Source organism: Schistocerca serialis, chromosome 5, assembly GCF_023864345.2.
Source record: "Schistocerca serialis cubense isolate TAMUIC-IGC-003099 chromosome 5, iqSchSeri2.2, whole genome shotgun sequence".
In the NCBI taxonomy this organism is placed as follows: Eukaryota; Metazoa; Arthropoda; class Insecta; order Orthoptera; family Acrididae; genus Schistocerca; species Schistocerca serialis.
In genome coordinates, this window is record NC_064642.1 from 364,193,014 (window position 1) to 364,217,745 (window position 24,732).

General features: G+C 38.7%; 1 protein-coding gene across 3 annotated transcripts in view; it reads left to right on the forward strand.

Annotated features, from left to right (window-relative positions):
- LOC126481092 (cyclic GMP-AMP synthase-like receptor) overlaps nucleotides 1–24,732 on the forward strand; it is an 87,084-nt gene that overhangs the window by 2,033 nt on the left and 60,319 nt on the right. For all 3 annotated transcript variants that reach the window (XR_007587505.1, XR_007587506.1, XM_050104600.1), the window contains exons 2-4: nucleotides 14,687–14,805; nucleotides 15,401–15,571; nucleotides 21,545–21,609. Coding sequence is in view for 1 of the 3 variants with exons in the window: in XM_050104600.1 (XP_049960557.1) it covers nucleotides 14,687–14,805; nucleotides 15,401–15,571; nucleotides 21,545–21,609 (355 nt within the window). In the remaining 2 variants the exon portion in view is untranslated. The remainder of the gene's footprint in view (nucleotides 1–14,686; nucleotides 14,806–15,400; nucleotides 15,572–21,544; nucleotides 21,610–24,732) is intronic.

Genomic DNA, 24,732 nt, shown 5'->3' on the forward strand with positions numbered 1-24,732 from the left:
GTGAACTTACTGAGAAAAGCATGGGGCTGTCATAATCTACAAGATTCGATCTCATTATGCAAAAAAGAAATAAACACCGTTGGATACTTCATGCAATCCCATGTACTCATTGTTATTATTATTATTATTACTACTACTACTACTACTACTACTATTACTAGTATTACTATTACTTTCACACACCGCTGCTGATCTATCTTTGCTCTCATAAAACACATATATTGGTTGAGGTACGGTAAATGTAGCACTAGGGCACTTTTCTGAGAAAGCTATTGACAAGCTCTGGAATGATTTTTTCTATCCCAATGGCTGGAATTATGTACAATTATGATTAAATATTTCAGAACACATGATCGGCATGATTGACTCGTCCTTGCTGTGGAAACAGTTCTTGATATGGTGTGACAGCATGATTGACACTGTTAGGCTTGATGCAAGATTCCATGTTGTATGTACTCAACATTAATGAAGTGCTTAAATTGGACCTTTGGTAGATAGCACTGTATGGCAATGGCAGTTGAATTTCCAACCTAATGGTCAAGACTAGGAAAGTCTAGAAACAGCAATATATTCTACATGTACACCATACTCTGCAAGCATTTGGTATCCTGTGTTTGAGCTAAAGGGTACTTAATGGTGCCGGCAGCTCTTGCATTGTGTGCTGAAATTGGCAATTCGTTGTAACTAATCAGATGATAATACACGAGAGCAATCAAGAATTGCTGAAACTAATGGTTTCCTTTGGCAGAAGATTTTCAGTATGGAGAGTGCCAGATTAACTTTTGGTGATTTGCTCATTATGAATTTTAATAGAAAAAACTAGATGTACAGACAGACTGACCTGTAGTGCAACTCAAGGCCTAGGTTAGGCTGGAATGTGGGAATTTGCTTGTGAGCTGGTGAAGCCAAAACATGAAAATGTGATATTTGTCATTGTGATCACCTACTTGTATGTCTTGTTTCCAGTTTTGCCAAAAAAATGTGGTGATGGGATTAAATTCTAAGCAAGTAGAATAAAACATCAGGTAACTTTATTTATGAACCATAGAAAATTTTGAACCAGCACCCTGATTCAATACCAACAACTGACTTGTGTGATACTTCATGTTCTATCCCATTGTTCATCACGCAAGTTATTACCAACATCAATGTGCAATGCAACAGACCCTAACACCATAAGAGCACATTTACAACTGTTAATATGGATCTCACACACTAATTGCATTTTCCCTGATGTTCTACCAACAAACGAAAGACTGCCTCCAGCTTTGCCTACATTTTAGCCTATATGATCATTCCATTTCATATCACTACAATGATTTACATCCAGGTATTTCTATGAGGTGACCAGTTTCAACTGTGACTCATTGATACTGTAATTGTAGAATACTAAGTATTTTTTTCATTTTTCGAAGTGCACTGTTTTACATCTCTGAACATTTAAAGCAAGTTGCCAAGTTTTACACCACTTTGAAATACTATTGAGATCTGACTGAATGTTTGTGCAGCTTTTTCTTACGGTACTTCAGTAAATCTGTGAAAAGTCTGTAATTACTATTACTATTGTCTGTAAGGTCACCAGTCTAAAACATGAACAGCAGAGGTCCCAGCACACTTCCCTGGGGCACACCTAATGTTATTCCAACATCTGTCAACGAATCTCCATCCAAAAAAGATGATGCATCCTCACTATCAATAAATCCTCAACTCTGTGACATATTTCGCTTTATAGCTCTTTCAATTGCAATTTTGATGGTAAGCGTAGGTATAGTACTGAGTCAAACGCTTTTCTAAAATCGAGGTTTATTGCATCTATCTGACATCTCAATCGGTGGTTTTCAACATGTCATGAGAAAAGTGCAAGTTGGGTTTGAAATGACTGTTGTTTTTGGAATCTGTTAGTTGCCATGGAGGAGGATATCGTGCTTGAGATATCTATTTATGTTTTAGCTCAGAATATGTTCTAAGATTCTCCAACAAATGTACATCAAGGATATCAGATGGTAGTTTTAGTGGTTTGCTTCTGTTAACCTTGTTGTCGTCGTGTGTGATCTGTGCTTTCTTCTAACTATTGGGCACGGATTTTTGTTCTAGGGATCTACGGTAGATTACAGTTGAAAGAGGGGCCAAAATAAAAGTCGACCATAATAAGTGTTGCTGTTTTCTTCACTTCAAAAATAAAAACTTCTGTCTAATCTCTTCTGGTGGTTGTAAGGTCAAGTAGTGATACTATGACTTTATGGTTACCAGTCGTAGTCAGTGGAGTAGGATACAATCTTCTATGTTTGAGAGACTAGTATCCTTTTAGAACACCTTATTGCCTGGCTCACACATTTTGTTACGTAGATAACCAGTTTTAGCCACTTTCTAACGTTCTGACAACTTAAAGTCCAAGTGTGGATGTGGGTTATGTCGGCTTATTCCCCCAGTCCACCTTTCACTTCTTTACGAGATGACTTACTTGGAATTTGCAGCCACTATTCTTTACTGAATAGCTGGCTGCTGGAAACCCTCTTGACTTCTTCTCTGTCGAATAATGCTAGGTACAGGAATTTTTAGACTCCTTGTACTTATGAAATAAGTAGACATACAAACTTTACATTACGCCAACTAATGATGTATTTGACCTCCATACACAATAAAAATCTAACTTTCCGCATGAGTATGCAACTTCCTGCAAGTCTTTCATACAATCAGACGTTAGAAACAAATTGAGTTACAGTTAAAAGAAAGTTGGCGTGGATACCATGACCTCTCGTAACATGAACCATAAAATGAGTCTTGCCTCTTAACAGGGTTGCGTTAAGAGTCTACAAGAGTATTTTTTCAACTGTTTTTGTTTTAGTAACAGTAGTCAATGACACAACAAGCACAGAGCTGCATGTAAACTCCATGGTTCTTCCTTACACTCTCACTAAAACATCTATGGATTGCCTGACAGGTACTTGTCGGTCTCGTCCGACCGCCGCGTCTACTTTCTTCCCGCGACTGATTTTAAACCTGCACATACAAACATGTGACGTGCAGTAGGTAGGATTTACCATCCCAGACTCATATCCAGAGTATTTTGTGTTCGAGATGGTAGAGGCTGAGTGGTTCTAGAATTTACACAGAAATTCTCGAATCAGTACATATCCCCCCCCACCCCCCCCCCCCCCCCCCCGATCCAACACGGGATAATTTATACATAATAATTATGCAAATAATATCACTCGTAATAATATTTCATATCTTAATAGTATATATTTCTTACATATGTTTATATACATATCTTCCTTTCCGTAACAATTCTCTGTCCTCTTTTGAACAATTTTTCGCTTACTGTTTCTCTACTCTTTTCTTATTTTACTTTGTTATTAAGACACGAGCATTTACTCGTTTTAGTTAGCTTTACTGATATTCAGGAATTGTGAGGACATTTTTTCAATCGTAAACTTCAAATTTTTATGACATATGAGTAATCTATTTTCTATTCTTATCTTCTGTACTACCTTTTTCCTGCTGTGTAATATTTTCATCATTTGTAGCTTGGAGGAACTCTGGACGAAATGAAAGTGTTCTTTTGACTCTCATTTAGTTCTACAAAACATAATAATGCTAGTCGTTCATAGAATTCATGCTCCGCAGAATAATCCCTATAAAATTTGTGACTTTTGTCACAATACTGTTTCCTTCTCCTAGGATCAGCACCTATTCCTTGCTTGTGGGTTGACCTTATTTCCTCTTTCCATTCTGGTAGGTACGCCCTTACAAAACATCCCTATTTTTTAGGCCACAGATCGTCCTATCTCCCCGTAGGTACGCCTGCCCTTTATACTTAGTGATTGCCAGGTTCGCCCCCCTTATTCTTACTGAGTAGGCCTCATGGTTCATTACCATGGTCTACATTTCTGTGTATCTTCTGGTAAAGATATAAATCTATTTTAAACTTCGCATTCATTCTTTAATTCATAATTTACTCCCTAGAGTCCTCCTCTACTTATCAACTTCTATGTTTTCAATAGATACTGTGTCTGCATATATTATTTATGTCCCACTTCCTTCTATTCATCAGAGCACTTATTACACTAACATCTCTTAATGATTAACATGACAAATTCTACCCCTACTTTCGTTTTCTTTCTTTGCTCACACCTCTCTCTTATTTATACATTACTCATTACTACTTTATAGTTGTTTGTTATGTATGTGCACCTCTCCTTATGTGTATTTGATGTAGAACCGTCATAGCTTCCTAGATATGTGCGCACATTTCCATATGTACACTTATTTTCCCTAAAACACCTGGCAGTTCTCACATCATGACAGGCTTCCTCTTATGTGATTCAGTGTTTGTGTAGAAGTGTATATTTGTGTATATGTGGATGCATGTTCTTGTAGTCTGATTCTTGAGCCTCCTTATCTAAAGATAAGGAAGGACGTCAGCAATAGAAGTTTGTGAATATGGAAAGAGGGAAAAAATAGACAGGTGCTCAAGTGAGAAGTAAGAAAGGAAAAAATAGATATGGATACTAGGATCGAAGAAGAGAAAGAAGATAGCCATAAAGACAGGAAACTCTTCCCACCCCACTTCCCTAGGATCCCAACCCCGTAGGTACTTGAGTGAGACGCCGGAGGAGGTTTGGTGTTAAATCATCTCTTACAGAATGGACTTGTCCCATGTTCACCCTTTGTGGTCCCCGAACGAAATCCTAGTAACCCTATGGAAACCCCTTTCAAAATTTATACAAACCCTTCCATATATATCACATCTCATAAAAGGTTTAAAATACTCTATACAGAATAGAAAATCTATACACCATGGTATAACAGTTGTTTATCTAGTGACACCTTATTATATTTTCCACAAATATAATACTCTGTTTAGTTTATTTCATTTAGATGTCACTTTTTTTCCTGTGATTGTCTTAAGTTGTTCTCTATGTCACAGTCTCATATGGTTTTCTAAGCAATAAGATCACAGAATAGTTCTAGATTTTAAAGGAATTCGGTGCAGGAAACTACTTGGAAGAAACACCGAAAACAACTCGGGATCCGACGGTCATTACTGCGTCTGTTAATTCAGAATGTTAATGTCCCTGGGGGATTCTGTGTTTTATGGTTACTCGGTAAATATTTTTGACCGACTACTGGATCTAAATTTGAAGGTGAATGCTTCTTTTGATAATTGTCATTACAACCTTTCTTATTGTACTGGTGTACTTTTGCTAAGTTTGCCTCATGCTTTTTTAAAATTATTTCCACTATTTCTTTTATAGTTTGAACTTTCACCTTGGTGTAAAGTTTCATTGCGGTCCTTATTTATTGCATCAAGTGTGTCAACAAAAGACAACAACTCTTCTATCGTTTTCGAACCACTACGTAAGATGTATTTTCTTGCATAGATTGGCAGTCATCTAGTTAAAATACATACTTATCCTTCTCCTCCTCCTCCTCCTCCTCCTCCTCCTCCTCCTTCTTCTTCTTCTTCTTCTTCTTCTTCCATTGGTTTGTCTGAACATTTTGCTCGTGTTAAATGCCGATCGAAATATTTCCTCATAATACTCCAAGTATTATTATAATATTTTGGGTCCCACAGATCTGATATTAACTTTTCTTGAACACTGGCTGGTCAGTACGTCTCTTTAAATTTATTTTGAGTCTTCTCAAGAGGAAAGATTCTCAATATTTACTGTTCCCCATTATGAGGCTTCCCCTAGAATGCACCTCACAGCAAATTCGATCTTCTTGGAATCTTTCCAATTTTCTGGCAAAGCTAGGTTAAATCTTTTCAACAAATGGGTTGCATGCACATCTCCGTCCGGCTTAAATTTTGGGAATTGTCTAGAAAAACCTGAATTAGCCCCCCGTTGCAAATCAGTCACTGCTTCACTGGTTAACACAACATTAGGTGAAGTTACCCTTTTTTCTACTTTGTCTTGGATAAGTTCAATTTCTCTCCACAGGTCCTCCATATCCTTCTTGGTATAATTAAGTTCGGAAGAAGGAATAGGTGATACGTTCCTGGACGTTATTCTCTCTGGAACCTTTCATTCTATGATTTCCTCAAATTGTTCCTCCAAACTATTTACATTTATAATATCAGAGTTAGCTATTTTCTCTTTGAAATTCCTTTCTACATTCCCTGCCCGGGTATTGACACCTGTAATTTGCGATTGAATGATTATACTTACCTACACTCTCTTTCAAAGTATTCATTCCGTGTCTTACACCATTGTATTTAATATTGTACACATTTTCAAAAGATCCTAACTTTTTTATGAGTTCTGATTCTACGTTATTGCATTTGTTTTCAATGTCAAGTTCTAACATTTTCGATAAATCTTGAAAGGTGTCATTCTGTTTCTGACTAAGGTCAGTAAACATATGATTTATATGAGAGGTCAAAGAATTTGTCAGCTCGCTCTTTAACTCTCCTTTTAAATTCTCTACTTTATTATTATTTATAGTGTCAAACTCAGTCTTCAAAGCACCCATGCCTTTGCATAGATTACTAAATTCTTTGCTTTGATAGTCTACTTTGGCATTTAACAAACCAAAATTTGTCATTTGAATATTTACAGTTGCACTCTGAGTATTTAATTGAGAACTTAATGAATTTAACTTAAGACTTTGATCTTTAATTTTATCAACTCAGCCCAGTCAGGCACTTCTTTGCTAATTTTAATGGCCATAGCTGGGTCTAGGGTTTCCCCAACCTGTTGTATATTTTCCATACTTTTCTATGCCTTAGCTCTTGTAAGCATTTAAAACTAACTTTAAATAACTTTAAAACTAACTTTAAATATGATAGTTACACAGTAACAGTTCACTCAACATTATCTTGTACCACTCTGTACTAAAGCAATCAAGTGTTGTTTCACACTCACCCGGCGTAGAATTCTCGTTGCGTAGGTGAGCAGATGTGGAGACAGGTCAGCACCGGTGAACAGCAACTGGTGTCTGCAGCGTCAGGTGTATGTTGGTTTCTGCATCTGTGTCCCAGCGATGTGTGTGAGAATTGTATACTCCCCGCACTGGATATTCTTAGCTGAAGTGTTCTCTGCGTACTTCTTCTTCGACAAATACATCAAAATCTTCTTTACTATTTTAATCATTGTGAATTTTTCATTTCTTCAACGTTTTTTCATTTAAGTTTCACTCCATTCCCCACATGGGAATTGGATTCAGTTTTGTCCGCTACCAGAGACACTGAACCAGTACCTGATCAGATTCATTATGACATGTTCCATCGTCTGTGCCTTGATCCTGAAGGCAAGCTCTTGTCTTTTTTCAATCAGATGTGGTTTGATGGAGGAAGGAGGCAATATTAATTCCATTATGGAAACCAGGCAAGAATTATACTGACCATAGGAGTTATCAGTGTAGCCCTTACAAATTGAATGTGTAAGGCTCTCAAATGCATGGTCAACCATTGCCTTATCTGGTTAGTCGAATCCCGATGTCACATGTGCTGCTCGAGTGTGGTTTCAGGCACTGCTATTCTGCCCTTCATAACTTAATTCTACTGGAGATGGCAATACATGGTTCCTTCTTATGCTGAAACCATTTGGTTGGTGTGTTTTTTGACCTCAAAAAAGCATACACCACCACTTAGAGGTTCAGCATACTTCACCAACTTCATGAACAGGGACAGTGCTTTCGATATAACATTGGTGATGCCTTGTCAGATTGCTGCGTCAGGATAATGGGGTCCCAAGCTGTGTACTCATTGTCACACGGTTTGCAGTTGCTATTATTGGCATTGTCTCCACAGTCTTTTGTTTGTGGATGACTTCGCAATCTTGTACACTTCCTCTGGTCGTATGACAATAAAGCAAACACAGCTGACCATCAGGAGGCTGATCTTCATCCGCCACACACCGTCCGGTGGCTTGCAGAGTATGGATGTAGATGTAGTTTGGGTCGACAAAGGGGTTTTAGGTTTTCACCATAGAAGGCTGTGCTTCAATATTAACCATGCTTGTAAAAATTTTAACTAACCAGATTTCACAGTGGGGACAATATTTTACTTTTTAATGGCACTGTTCGATTTTTGGGCCTACTATTTGACTTGAAATTAACCTGGCACATGCACCTGAAAGACCTTCATACCATTGAACAGTGTGAAATACTTCAGTGGAAAGGTGTGGGAGCTGACAGGTTCCACTTCTTGCAGTTTTGTAGAGGATTTGTCATCACGGTTAGAGTGTGGTTTATGGATCAGCCTGTATTCCTTGTCTCAAGATGTAAGATACTGTCCTCTATGTGGCCATTTCGGTATCAATTGGAGCCTATTGGACCAGTCCAGTTCAGAGTCTTATGTGCAGAGGTTGGTGAACCACTACTCTGGATTCATTGGTGCCTACTTCTGGCTTGAGAGGCCTGAAAATCTCAGCATTGTCCTGGTCATTGGCATTTAGTGTGGTAGTTCATGCTAACTTTGACGCCTGTTCAGGAATCTGTCCCATGCGACCAAGCCATTCGGGATATATGCTACTTACTGTCTCAAGGATCTGAATGTATCAGACCTCTGAGTACACAACCAGGGAAGAAAAAAATTGCTACCTTGGCATCTGTAGAAACCCAGAGCGATTTTAAGCTTGACACTGTACAAGAAAACTTGTCCTTCAGATTATGTTTTTACAATCCTATTTTTGTCACTTTTAAGTACTGTATGTACCACAGTTTTATCATTTTTTGTATGGATGGAACCCAAAAAGAATATACCACCAATTGTTCACCTGTTTTCCGTGACAGGGTTTTCGAAGTGCGCCTTCTGGAACATGCCTGGACACATTGGGATACAGGGAAATTACGTAGCCGACAAAGCAGCCAAAGAAGCGTATGTCGACGTGCCATCCCGTAGCATGCTGCCATCTCATTATCTGACAGTCATACCATCCATCATTGTGAAACAGAATGTGTGAAGGTGGCAGAAAACAAACTGTGGTCACTCAGATCAACTGCACAGGCACAGTGAACTTCATGCCAGCCTCACCGATGGAAGAAAGTGCTGCTCACCAAAATGCGCAGAGGACATGCCTTGTAACGCACAGTTCCCTCCATTGGCAGGAGAATCCACTACGTATGAAATTTGTGGTGTACCACTTTCAGATTGGCATCTTTGGGCTACATGTGTCTTATATACTGACACCAGGGCAGCTCTTGGTTTGTCTGGAGACATGCCCACCGTCCTTGCAGGTACTGACACCACTGTTACATGGGTTCTGAAGTTTTGTGAACTGTTGGGGCTCATCCCTAAAGTCTTTGGGAGGGGAAGTGGACTTCAATGCATTACAGACTACTCTGAATGCGCAGACAACCTTCGTCTCCTCCCCCCCCCCCCCCTCCCTGCACACCCCCACCTCCCTACCCATTCTGTGAGAATTTGTCATCAGGGGACCCACATCCAAAATCATCGTCTTTTTTTTTTTTTTTTCAGGAAGATTTAATAGGAGATATAGTAGATTCAAAAAAAGTAGCATGTTTCATCATGGGTTTGTTTAGTAAGGGTAAGAACATCGCTGAGGTGCTGATAAAATCCCAGTGGCAAAAAAAAAATCGTAGAACTATGGAGCTGTACCAATCTATATTTTTCCCATGTTCCATTTGCAAATGGGACAGGGTAGAAGGGAAATGGTTCTGGTACATGAAGTACACCCTGCTACAAATTATAAGAAGTTGTGTATTATTTACATGGATATACAGCATGGTCCACTGATAGTGACCGGGCCAAATATCTCACGAAATAAGCATCAAACGAAAAAACTACAAAGAACAACACTCGTCTAACTTGAAGGGGGAAACCAGATGGCGCTATGGTTGACCCACTAGATGGCGCTGCCATAGGTCAAACGGATATAAACTGCGGTTTTTTAAATAGGAACGCCCATTTTTTATTACATATTCGTGTAGTAGTAAAGAAATATGAATGTTTTAGTTGGACCACTTTTTTCGCTTTTTGATAGATGGTGCTGTAATAGTCACAAACATGTAAGTACGTGGTATCATGTAACTTTCGGCCAGTGCGGACGGTATTTGCTTAGTGATACATTACTGTTTGACCTATGGCAGCGCCATCTTGCGGCCAACCATAGCGCCATCTAGTTTCCCCCTTCAAGCTAGACAAGTTTTGTTCTTTGTAGTTTTTTCGTAATTAAAAAAAAAAAGTCTTAAAGAAGAGAAGTTCTAAGAGTAGCAAATTTGTGAAGTTCCCTATAAATTGGCAACTGAGGTAAGGGATCCTCATTACCAACAAACGGATCATTACCAACAAACACTGTCTGCCTGTGTCCGTTCATGCGAATGGACAGTTTGTTGCTGGTCATTCCCTCATTGAAAGCTTCACAATGTAGGCAGGTCAGTTGGTAAGTCCCATGCACCCTCCCACCACCACCTACTCCAGTCCTGTAACCCAGAAGGTGTACACGATCAAAGGCAGAGCCCCGTGTGAAAGCACCCACGTGATTTACCAACTGACGTGCCTACACTGTGAAGCCTTCTATGCGGGAATGACCAACAACAAACTGTCCATTCGCATGAACGGACACAGGCAGACAGTGTTTGTTGGTAATGAGGATCACCCTGTGGCTAAACATGCCTTGGTGCACGGCCAGTACATCTTGGCACAGTGTTACACCGTCCGGGTTATCTGGATACTTCCCACTAACACCAACCTATCAGAACTCCGGAGATGGGAACTTGCCCTTCAATATATCCTCTCTTCCCGTTACCCACTAGGCCTCAACCTTCGCTAATTTCAAGTTGCCGCCGCTCATACCTCACTTTTTATTCAACACCATCTTTGCCTCTGTACTTCCACCTCGATTGACATCTCTGCCCAAATTCTTTGCCTGAGCATTGTGTGCCAAATCTGCAGTTTTTTTGCAACTTGATTGGGATGATGGGATCTGTCAGGTGGAGTGTGTGAGAACAGAGATAATCCAAGCAATGGGATTGAAGGTTACGGAAGAGTAGTTGACTCCTGGGAGGGAAATGTGGCAGTTGCATGAGGTAGGAATGTGATATGGGGACCAGCACTGCTGAGTTTGTGCAGTGCGTGATGGTGATGTGAATAGTGTATTGGGAGGGAATGACAGAACGGAGGAAGGGGAGACTGCAGGGAAGAGGATTTTGCTGCAGTATGAGTGAAGTTAGGATCCTGATGCAGGTGGGATGTGGGTCCACCTTTGGGTGGTGAACTCTGCTCTGGGCAACGATATAACAGTGACCATTTTTTCAGTTGGACATTTGGTCAATGGTAATGCCCACATAGAGTGCTGTGCAGAAATTGCAGTAGTTCTGGAATATTTTGTGACTGCTTTCATGCTTTCACAGGTGGCTCTGATGGGATAGTATAAGTCTGTGACAGAACTGGACTACAGTGGCTGGGTGGATGTATGAGATGTATCTGGAAACAGGGTCTTCCACTGGGATGTGACTCATGTGGCAAGAGATTTGAGGTGGATGCATGATAAGGATGAATTAGGATATTGCATAGATTGAGTACATGGTGGAATACTACTTTAGGGACAATGGGGAAGAATTGTTGGTAGGATTCATTTCTGGGCATGATGGTAAGCAGTTGAAGCTCTGGCAAGTCCAGGGCAATATTGGATGGCAATGAGGATGCTCTTTAAAACTTGTTCTTGGGGGTGGTTGGAGAATAGGAGGTGTGTGAGGGATATGATATGGGATATCTGTCTGCAGTCTATATTTTGAGGATAATACCTGTCCATGAAGGCATTGGTGCGATCGTCTGTGAAGGCATTGGTGTGATCTTCAGTGTACTGGGCATGGAAATTCTCGTCACCGCAGATGTGCTTTCAATATGTGGGCAAATTATATGGGAGTGATTTTTGGTTTGGGAAGGTATGACCAATGTCAAAAAGCAGGCACCATTGACGGTTAGTGTGATTGATATGGACAGAGTTATGAATGGAGCTATCAGAGGTGGAGGTCAATATCCAGGAATGTGGCACATTGGACTGAGGAGGACCACTTGTAGCAAATGGGGAGTAGGCATGGGGGTTGATGTTGTGGAGGAATGAAGATAGGGTGCATCTCGACTCTGGTTTCAGATTATAAGATAACATCATTGAACTCGAACCAAACAGGGATTATGGGTGATTAGAAAAGTTTAGTCCAGATGGCCTGTAAACAGGTCGACTTAGGAAGGTACCATTTCAATGTTGATCGGCATGCTGGAACTTTATCTGTATGTATTTCCCTCAAAGAGAATTCCGTATTACTAGACCTACTTGCTGTTTTATAGGCCTGCGGTAGTTGTGCTGTTTTGATGAAGTATTTTTGTAAGATCTAATCTTGGAATAAAATAGCGGAAGACTCTTTAGGAGCTCAAATTGGGAATTTCACCAAAATTTAATTTCTCCGTTAACACATGCCAGTGATGACCAGGTATCTTACATTCTCTAATTATTTCTACAAACAGGTAGTAAGTACGGTCAAATGTGGAGCTTTAATTGCTCCTATATCTTCAAATTAAAAATGCACACAGTGCACATAAAACATGAGGTTGCGTCACTTGTATAAAGTAATTCACAAAAGCTCACAATGTTCAACAGTAGCACTCGCCTAAACAGAATCGATCAGTTTTAAGAGACACTGCTCATAGATAAAAAATAAGTTCATTCAGTTTTTATTAGATAAATTGACTGTGTAGTCCAAGCATGTCCCGAGGCTAATGTGAACAAAGACCATATTGGCACTAAATACGTCTTGGAACAAGGTGTGCTGATCTGAATACAGATTAAACGAAAATTGAAGTGAGACCGACTGAATTTGGCGTCATTGTTGGCCTTATAAAGACTTGTTCCAGAATGTTATGCAAGATTGGTTGATTAATAATAGCTTACAAATTTTCTGGGTTGGAATTTTTGTCTTTTAATGGCAGTCGAGGCAGTTTTATTTGTATATTATTTGGTATGGACAGCAGCTAATAAAGTATGCAATACAAATTTATGCCTACGCAATGGGAATCCCAGGTTTATGACCATGAGATACATCCTGTGTGTTGAAAATTTTTAATTAGCAACTCTTTCTCATTGATAGGGGCATCATTGGTTTCGAAAAAATCAGATAATCCAAAGTATATCATCAGATCCTGGAAATTTACAGTGGTTTGGCTATAATTGGCAATGAAAGTTTTGATTAGGTGGAAACCTAATTTTAAACTAATTAAGTTGGGGCTAAGGTAAATGCATTGCGGAAAAGAAGAAAAAAGCTCTTTAATTTGAAAGTGACCTTTCCTGCCAAATTTGCCTATTAGCACATAGGATTTTCCCTTTCGGTGGATGTATGAATTTTCATAATTGCAGTAACTTTTGATTGCCATCATTTCTGATGAATGGATTATCTTATTGTGATCAGAACAACAAACTGAATAGCTGAACAGTAAAGTTTTATGGGTGGGAATTTGTTTCTACAATTTTGACAATTTACATAATGTGCTGGGGAAAAAAGTGAGGAAAAATTTTATATGGACCTTAATATTTGATATAGGGGTGTACTCAAAGTAGGTTGGTGGGATCCAACCTGCTTCATAGTAGTCATGTGTAAGATTAGATGTCCCAAGTATGAGGCTGTGAGTTTGGAGCTGGAAAGACATTGAGAGAGGCAGTCATCAGTAGCGACAAGGTCATGGGCATAGGGAATGTTGATGAATAGGGAGATAATGTTAGCAGCGACGATTATGGATCTGGGTGATAATGTAGTGGGTATGGTTGAGTCAGTGAAAGAAGTGGTTTGTATCTTTAATATGAGATGCTAGATTGGAGATGTTGGTCTAAAAGAGCAGAGAGTCTTTTGATGGTAGTGCAAGTAACCAGCTACATTGGGGTGTCCAGGGTTGTTGGGTTTATGGGTTTTGGAAAGTGTGTAGAATGTGGGGGTTGGGGGTCATTGTGGGGGATCACTATGGCAGGGTTTGTAGGTTTATGTTTTAAATGTGTTTTTGGTGTATGTTGTTCGGAGTGCCTTCCTGTGCAGCAGCCGTTACAACAATATTATGAGGAGGAAAGTTGCTACTCACAATGTGGCGGAGATGCTGAGTTGGATAGGCACAATAAAAAGACTCTCACAATTATAGCTATTGGCCATTAAGGCCTTCATCAATAAGACACATATACACACACGCGCACGCGCGTGCAAACTCAACTCACACACACACCTCAATGTGTGATGTGTGATGTGTGATGTGTGTGTGTGTGTGTGTGTGTGTGTGTGTGATTTGTTGATGAAGGCCTTAATGGCCAAAAGCTATAATTGTGAGTCTTTTTGTTGTGCCTATCTGCAACTCAGCAGCTCAGGTATATGGTGAGTAGCAGCTTTCCTTCTCGTAATATTATTACATTTCCTCCTGAATTTTCGATTGTTTGAGCTGTTTTGACAAGTAGTTTTCTCTCTGTCCAGATGCTTTTCCATTACAACAGAGAGAGAGAGAGAAAGATTGATATATATTCATAATTTGGAACACACTAAGGGTAGAACAAAGTAAAATAATATTTATTTCATTGTTGTTTATTAGACGGAAATGATGTATGTGCAGTTGCTTAGTTTGAGAAGTCTGTTTAAAACAAGAAATGGAGGTAGAATTAAGGTGCACACCAGTTTGAAATGATGTGGTTCCTAAGTAACTACACTACTAATATTTAAAAAAATCTTACATTAATTTCTTGTTTTCCAGATCTCATGCCGTCCCGAAGTTCACTTGGACGTGCTAATGAACTGTTGGAACGTATAAATAAACGTTATGTTTCATTAAGTGATGACGATATGAAAAAGTATGGAGCTGAGTTCAGAACGGTAAGGTGCTTTAAAAGTCCTGAGAAATGCAAGTAAGCTATTCAGTAAAAAGTTGCATTTTTGTGTTTTGTTCACAACTTCAAATTAATCTCTCAAATTTTGCGTATAATATGTATTGGAAGTTGTTACCATTTTAAATGTAAAGATTGTATTAAGGAAAAAGTAAAGCAAGAAATCTGTCATTATAGAATGTCTATGATAAAGTACAGTGTTCCGATTATATAAGAGAATCACATTTATGAATGTCTTTGATATTTATTTGCAGAAGATTATAGAACAAGAGCTAATTGTAACATAGCATTACATACTACATAATGTTAAAATTACATGGAGATCAGTGATTGCTCTATTAGTTATCTTCAGGAGACAAAATTCCAAATATCACTGATTAAGGGAGGGAAAGGCCCTTTTAAACATGTGTGGGGAAGGCACATCTAAACAGTTCAGTTTTTGTGTTGTAAGGAATGATAAAAGTGTGCCACACTGAAGAAGAGCAGAGTGAGCAGCATCTAGTCCTCTTGTTCATTGCAGGCAGTTTTGCTTAGTATATGAATCGTGCTTGTTCCAGTGAACACAGATATTTTTTTTTCCCCAGGTTTTGGATTGTATCATTCAGAAAATGAAAGAAAAGGACAAGAAGTTTAATGAGTGTTACCAGAGAATATTTTTTGCTGGTAGTTACTGGGATGGGCTTAAAGTTGGGAAACCAACAGAATTTGATGTTGACATTGTAATAAAGCTGCCCTTCATTCGTAATCAGATTCAGGTTTGTATTAATTGTTGAAAGTTTGTGTCTTAAGTATCTTCATATGCCTTTTCAATTGCATTTGTTTTATTTATGTGTTACAATAGTCATTAAAAACTTCTGGCAATGATTTCATTAATTACTGTGTGGCATTGCCAGTTTCTTCTACACCTACATCTACATTTCTACATTTCTTCAGGTGTGTTCTTAATAATTTCTGAGTACTGTATGTTTAAATTGTTCATATGTGCATTGTTTGTATTCTTTAACATTTTCCATGACTTGAGGGCAATTTACAGTGGGTTAATTTGAAATGATACACTTTTCCTGCCACATTATTTTTCTTGCATGCAGGGAACCTATTGAATATTGGACTAATTGCAGGAATGATGGACTCATGAAACTATAATATAAACCACTGTAGCCCAGCAGTTACAACACATTGCAAGATTTTGGTTGATTGTAGTTTCTGTTGTATGCTTCAACATACATTTTGGTATGGTCTGTTGGTGTCCAGAATGTAGCAGTCCAGCTTTTAGCACATAGCAATTAGAGAGAGCTCGACTCACTAACCCTAGTTTCCTGTCGCAGTTCATATCTGGAATGGGGCAGTCCCAACTTTGACGAAAATAACCTCCAATTTTTAATCAGTGTCATCACCACCATTATCATTATCATCATCATCATCATAGATATCACTATCTTCATTTGTAAGCTTGCTGGTATTTCTTCCTTCCTGACACTCCTCCCAACGTACGTCATCTTCTGAGCCATCCGTAGTGTTGGACTTACAGCACTTTTTGAATCCTTTCATAATAGATTCGCTTAAAATTCTGCTGCAGGCAGTAATGATCCACTGGCAAAGTGTGGAGATTTAGGGTTTTTTCAACTTCCCAACTGGTGTGAGGTCATGGTCTCCTTGAAGAAGCCACTCACTGTAAAGCTGTCACAGGTGAACCTTAAAAGGCCTATTCCCAACAACATCATTTACTGAAGTTGTGAGATCATACCATCAGAAATTGTTACAAGATGTGTATTGTACTTTGCTATCAGATCCTTAACTTTCTGGATGAGGTGGCCTCTGAAAGAATCTAGCACCAACATTTTGCTTGTGTTACACAAAAGCCTGGTATTCTATTCCAAACAACCTTGTCATCCATCCCTTTTCTTGGCATCTAAAGATAAGCCTTGCTGGCAATTTTTATTTTGGCATTATTTTCTTACAACGAATCATGTATTGGGGACAGCTTCCTTCCATCTGCTAGTGCACCCAGGATTATTGTTATTCCAGCCTTTTCGTTGAGAGGTCTTCATAGGAACATTTTAACCCACTTCACATAAACAGTAACATTTGATGCCATATAAAAATAAAACGGATGTCTGATCGGCACTGCTCATATGACCTAGCAAATTATCATGCTGTTGCCTAAGATTGATTACGTGATACTGATAACTAGTTTTTTGTCATGTGCCGTGAGAAGTCGCTGAGATAGCATAGTCCTGTGTTATAATGTAAGCCCCACCCTCTTTTCATCATCTTCACGCAGCAACCAGTACTTGCTTTGAATCCCGAGATGCAAGCAGTTGGAAAATTCTTCATTGCATCTCTCTTGTGTGTGTATTAAACAATATGCTGCTGCAAATAATGAAACCTTTCCTGCTTTGGTCCACTGAAAGTTTAGCATGTAGAACTAGTGTTCTCAAACTTACTCTTTATCTGACACCACCTATGAACATTCAATTCTGTGACGCCAAATTTTGTACCTGTTGCTCAGGTGTTTGTTGCTTATGCTTTTTGGATCACCATTAACTTAATGTCTTCCTTAACCAATTGGGAACTGTGAACTCATGGGTCCATGTTTGTCCACTGAGTCACGCTGTAATTTGGATCCATTTTTTATTGCTGCAATTTACAGTCCTGATGTCACTGACAATAGAAGCATTCCTAATGACAACAGTATGGTATTATCGGGGCTCCCGACAGGGGAATCGGCAGAAATTGTACAATTTCTGATTAACACTGTAGCCAACGTGGAAAATCAAGTGCTGTAGAGCAGTGGCAGCTTTAAGGGTCCCACACAGAAGTGATGCAAATTGCGACATATTCGGGAATAAGCAGACAAATATTTTTAACAAGCAAGGACATAAATCTCATTGCTGCTCATGAGCTGTACTATTGGGTTCTCGTCTAACCACAATGTGTGAAGGCATAACTTTGCTTTTTTACAATACTGTTTATATATTCTTCATTTGTGTGGCCATATTATCCGTAGTTACTATGTAAATGTTTACAACTACAAGAAAATGCCTATTTTGTCCCAAACACATTTCGTTTTATTGAAATAAAACATTGTCAGTGGCTTGTAATTAAAGATATTTACAATTTGGCTTGCTTTCTGGATCAAAAAACTGTACATTACGAAAGATGTTGATATATATATATATATTTTTTTATTACGTCCAATTTTTGCTTACATCAGGAAATGTCATTTGTTTGCTCATTTTTGAGTTACAAGGGCACTGTTGATTTAAGCCTAATACACCTTGTTTTGTGGTGCTGCGCTGTGTTGTGTCCTACATCAATAAATGCAAAGTTATGCAGAGCAATGTGGGATTAGGATGGAATCAACAGTGCCAAAAAAAAAGGAACACCTCAAAAACGTGCAAGCAGATGGCGTTTCCTGATGTGAATGAAAGTTGGACATAAAATAAGTAAAATCGTCTTTTGTAACGAACTGTTCTTCAATCTAGAAAGCAAGCCACATTGTAAATATCTTTCATTATAGACCAATGATGATGATGTCTTTCAATAAAACTAAATGTGTTTGTTTTCAATAGAGAGCTCTAAAATACCTTCTATATGACACTTTAACGCTGTGGAGGCTGTCCACTTGGAAGAGTTTTGGGCCTAGGAAACCGGCCATGTATGCCACTGTTTAAAGCATTACTGGCACATATCTAATTGATGTATCTTCAAGAGTAATACATGCTAAAAAGGGCCAAGCTTAAATATTAATTTTCATATTTAACTTAGTTCATTGATAGATTACAAATTTTGAAATAATGATGACAGAAAGTATAATTATTCTTCCAAGAAAAAAGTGCGAGGTGAGTCATTTAGCAATTTCTTCCTCTTCAGCTTCCAAAATTTCGTACTCACTCAACAAACATGACATATTTGTAGCAGAATTACAGCAAACTGCAAAACATGACAAGTAAATGCACAGAATTATGTAAGTGCAGTCATATTGGCTCAGTCATTGATGGCAGCACTATTACTTTCACTAATGTTTGTTTCAAAATAATCCTAGAGCTGACTACAGAAGGCAGCAACAGTCAATGGTAGATTACGGGATGTTCATGCATTGTTCACATTGGAAATGAGTCCAGTTTTTTGAGGGTAGGTGGTTCGCATGTCGAGAAAATTGTGGTCTGACCTATACCCGGGTGCAGTCTTTTTCACGAAGGGTTGCGGCTCGAGGTTTGCTATTGCTTGGTGTCCAAAGTTTTAACCATCTTTAATTTATTGGTGCTGATGCGCAGTGTTGTATGATATGATTGGCTGACAAGTCCTGTTCTGTGATTCCATTACAGAAACAAATGAGAGAGCCACCTTCTTTGTCATTGCTTATGAAGCTAACATATGCTATGCTTCAAGATCTCTGTTCTTGTACTTATATATTACAAAAGTATGCCGTGTAAATGATACACAGCAATTAAGATCTCTTCAAAATGTGTCATTTTCGGTATGGTTTGTTGTGCTAAACTGGCAGGAAGTGGTAGTTCGGTATCTAGAACTCTTAGCAAATCAGATATACAATGTAAAAATGGTGATCTCTGCATCAGTAGTTTAATCTATGAATGTAAAATGACCCAATATTTTTTAAATGAGTTTGGGGGAAAAAAATCTCTTCTTATAATTGGATAAATACGGTAGTTTACAGTTAATGCAACAGCATTGCAGACAGATGCAGCCACAGCAGTCATACAAATGAGACAGTATGTGTGGAGAATCTCCGTTGGTAATGGTTTAGTCTGTGATTTTTGTATTATGTGAAGTAACGAAAACTCATGTGCTTAAAGCATTAAATGAAAAGTAGTGACTTGGCTTATTTCTAATCATCTGAAGAAAACAGGAAAACACTACAGCAGATTAAATGTGGATGTGATTATTTTTTTGAAATATTGAACTTTTGTGTATTTTTTTTGAAATTATGAACTTTTGTGTGTGGCAATTCAAATATAACACACTATCTTTTACTCTAATTGTCAAATGTTAATTGAATATGGTTAATGTTTTTTTCTGTTTCAATGATTTTAAAGTGGTTTTTATTAGACAATGTCCTTTACAGGGGCCTCCATATGTTCAGCCTCGAGAAAGCAAACAAATGTGTATATTTTAAATACACAGTGTTCAGAAAACTTATCTAGAATAATTTACGTTAAAAATTAAAATTTTCTAAAATCTAGGTCTGGCACAACATAGATATCTAACATGGCATCTCAATCACAGTTCAGTAACAAATAAATTACAAGCTCTTTCACAAAAATCAAATCATTTCTCAGGTATGTTTTTCTGTTAAGGCTGTGGTCACAGTGCCACTGACATTGGTGGATTCTGTCAATGGCTGACATCAGCCAAAGGTAGCAGAGCTTTTAAAATCAGTGTGCCATTGTGTTCATGGTCACAACACAGCTGATCTCATCACCAAATATACAGACTTCATATAACAATTGGTGACATTCAACCAAAGAAAACAAACTGATCTGAATCAGTCGACATTCTCGCACATGAAATATGAACTGTGAGCAATGGATAACATTAGTCCAAGAAAGGAGTGATTTGTGGTACCCTGAGAGTGAAAAATACCATAATCGGGATATAGCTCTGAATCTGTGGACTGAAATCGCAATTTTATGTGAAACCACAAGTAGACAAAATTTTTGTTGGAAATTTAAGGTTTCAGTTATAACCTCAAAAACCAATCTGTTCAAGTGAGAAAGGTGTTGTATGTTATGTTGAGAGTGTGAGGTAAACACCATGTTCTTTCTGAGATGGGTATAGGTTATTTCAATGCATTGAGCATTTTTGTAATAGTAGGAGCTCTGCAATTGTGAATGCAACCTTAGGATGTTAATGATATTCTGTTGTTGAGCTGAAGATTTGACAGGAATTTCCCACTTTGTCTTTCTGCCATAATTGGTTGAGGTAATTTTGAAGCTACTGTTCCTCTATGTCCCCCCCCCCCCCCCCCTTGTGTGTGGGGGGGGGGGGGGGGGGCTCGCGCATGTATGATGGAGAATGTTGAAAAGGAGGGGCAAGTCACTCAGATCCCACGGTGAGAGCAGTGCATGTTGTGAGAATAAGGAGAAGGCATCAGAAAGTCCTCATGCTCACTGCAGGCAGGTGCTTGTCCTTGTGAGGTCTGAGTGGCCTGCCCTTACTTTACAAACTTCCTGAACCTACCCTTGATGAGAGAACTAATAGTTCTGAAATCTAGGATAAGTTTTACTTTTTCTTTTATGTGCCTATTGACAGTAGTAGGATTGTGCTTCTAGTGAAGGTAAGTACTATCCAGAAATTTAGCCTCCTCATAATTAAATACTTTGTTTTTCAAAAGACTCTTATTACAACATAGTCGAACTGTGAGAGGCTTCTTAGTGTTTCTTTTTACTAAATGCAAATGTACATGCACACAACTATAGCTATTACAAACACACTAAGTGCCTTTCATAACTCAACTATTTGTTTGTTAATGTGCATTGATGAACCAATATATTCATCCTACATTTGTTAAAATATGTAATCGTGTATGGCAGTGAAATAATGTGTGCATGCTAAGTGAACTTATTAGAAAATCATACAAAATTATTTTTAACTATTTAAAGCAAACTTCTGTTTCTGGGCTTTTGGTGTAAGATAGTTTCCAAATTTTTATATTAGATGGTTACAATATAAATAGTTATTACAGCATTGTGTCTTTTTCTATGTAGGTTGAGCCATGTGAAAGTCCTGCATTTGTTAAAGTTAAAGTGGGTACACGACAACCTAATTTCAGGTGAGCTGAAAAATGAATTACCTGTATTATTGAAACAAAGCATTCAAAATTGTAGTTACTTGCAAAGTGTTAATAGATTTAGTATAAAGTTCAAAAAGCATTATGTATACAGTGTATCTGAGAAGCGCCCACCCGACCCTGCCCCTCCTGACCCTGTACTATTGTGCAAATAAATGGTTTTTTTATTAGGATCCCTGTTTTGAAGTCATTGATTGGGAGAAACATGTTTTAATTTTGGGCAGTGTAAAAGACAGGCCATGCCGTGGATGTAAGAAAACGAGAGAGGCAATGTGTGACAGAAAGAAAACCTGAAAGGCAATATGTGCCACTAGCAGTCTCCATTTAAATTCATGCGCAAAGGAACAGGTGAAATTAAAGTACTACAGCCAACGACACATGACTACATTTAAAAAATGATAGGATTTAGACCAGTGTTTGTGAATGAATTATCTGACAGTGATACAGAGTAGCAACTTCCAGCCTTCTGTGCTTTGTTGGCACAATTTCCAAATGCCACGTGTTGCTCAAGGGTGTTAGTTTTCTGCCCAATGCACCATATATTACAGATTACAAAAGGGAATATGGTTTTCTAGTGTGAGGATAATTTCCATTATGTGCAAGATTTGGAAAGAAATGCACCTCACGATGTGGGCCTTGATGTCATCACAATACATGTTCAAACTATTTATTTTAAAGAGTTCATCAATGGAAATTCATAATTGGTCATGTTGCAAATATGGTTAATATTGGGTTGGATACAAAGGAACTGTGGATCATGTGGTTACAGCAGGATAGAAGTCACCAGATGAACTATTTCGTGACCTTTTTAGTGAATGTGGTTCAGCAACATACAACTGTTCAAATGGCTGCCACATATCCTGGACCTTATCATGCCAAGGTACTTATTATGGTACAAAAATAAAGTCCCATGAGTGTCAGTGTCACTACAAGACTAATGAAGAATTGCTCACAAGTGAGAGACTAGAGAGAGGACACTGGATATTTCTCTGGCTAATTACTTCCGCAACAACAAATGCGTAAGTCACTGTAAATGAGGTTACACTGCCAAAAATTAAACAAAAAACTGAACAATATTAGGGATAGACAGATGACATAAAGATGACCCTTTGAGTGTCAGATAAGCACAATGAAAATATGTTAAACATTAAGGCTGCGTTCACACTGCTGGCTGGGCCGAGCCGAGCCTGGCCGGGCCGCCGCCCGCTTCGATATCAAACACATGGTTTTGAATTGCGGTGTTCACACTGGCGGCCGGGCCGCGCCGACACGGCGTGAGCCTCCCGGAGCCGAGCCGACGACATTCCGAGTGTTTAATATTGCCGGCGCGAGCCGACCGCAGGCGCGAGCCTGTGGCGCAGCACTACAGCTTCTGCAGTACAAACGTCACACGTCTCCCTTCTGCTTTCATCACAAGTGTGACTGCACACGTCTTTTATTTTAAGATGTTGCCTCACATTTCACAATCAGTCAGGAAAAATTACGTTTATTATAATGATACATGCAAAATTACTTTTATTTCATTTATTTAATCTACCGTATTTACATGCATTTACAACAATAGCTTGCCAGTGATCGCGGCATTGCCGCCACTGAATAGTTCGCATTTACTTGTAAACGGAGACAGATATGAGTGTCACTGAGGGACGGAAATGTGTCCCTGCCAGATGATAATGCATTGTAATGTCATGCTGTGGCAGTTCCTTATCAGTGGAAATAGAACCACTGAGTCAAAGGGCATTATCTCAAAACTCTTCGCCTATCAATCTGTCTATCTTACAAGGTAATGAAAAGAATTCTGTGAGGTCATCAGTGGCTCCACATGATGAACCATCACCACTGCCAAGCGCTGCATCATGAAGAAAAAAGAAGAAAAAAGTTACAAAATTCTGAAGGAGTATTTCTGCGATTCTTCGTTGAAGGCACAGCAAGACATTACCCAAAATGACGAAGCTAATTACTTCCTAATGATTCTCAGGAGTCCCATAAACTCTCTTCCCCTCAGAGGTAAGGGTAAGCGTTTGTGAAATTTAAAATACAAAAGCATGACTACAATTAACTGGAGGTAGTGAATGCTGTACAAAGTTCTACTGCGAGCCAAAAAGTGTGTACTAACGAATCTTACCTTATCGTTATACACAATTTTTCTTCTGCTGTTATACTTCTGCGAAAATTTGTGTTCTGTTTAGAAATTTTGTCTTTAATGTTCTGCACCACATACTGAAATGTATCATGATTCGTTCTGTAATTTGAATAAAATTTTTTAAGGATAGTTTTTAAGTTCTTCATATAAAGAAAAAAACTCTCCTAAATGTCTGTCGCTATTCATGGGATGAATCCATAACCTCCTAGTTCTTCTGTACTTCAAAACTCGACGAGTTACTGCAGAGTCAAAACAATACCAATAAAAGAGTGAAGACATTGTTCTACACGACAGCACAGACCAGCTAAAGGCGAGCAACTGTTGACTGCAGCTGCGTTTTCTACTGACTTGCTTGTCAGCTGTCGAAGGGTGGAAATCTTTTTAAATTTATTTATTTGGCCTCCCGCCAGCCATTTAGCCAAAGAGTGGGGATTACTTTGACAGTGCAGCGCAGCCCGCCAAGGAAGAAAAAAAAAAACAATGAAGAACAATGAAACGCACATCTGTGCCGATCTACAGTAGTTTCATTAACTCTCCAGTATTTTTTCTGTCAAAGTAGACAACGAGACTACAGGATTGCGCTTCAGTTATCTTTTAGTTCGAAATACGAAATGTACATCATACTAATTGTAGGATGTTGATGACAAATAATTGTTTGTCTTTTGTGATGCAACGTGTGGCCAATTATAAAAGCATAGCAGATGATTGTCCAGTAGCCGAGGGAAAAATTCTTATACATTTGGATTTATCTAGAGAATGATACCATTAAAAAAATAAGAGGGACCGGCACTAGGTCTGCGCTTATCACTAGTAATTAGTTTTTTTCTGTCCTGCATTATATGACTACACTAAACCGAGCTGTAACCGCGCGAACTCCGTGGCTTGCGGACGCGGCATTGACGCCACTGAATAGCTCGCATTACTTGAGACCAGACACAGATATCAGTATCATTATCATTTCA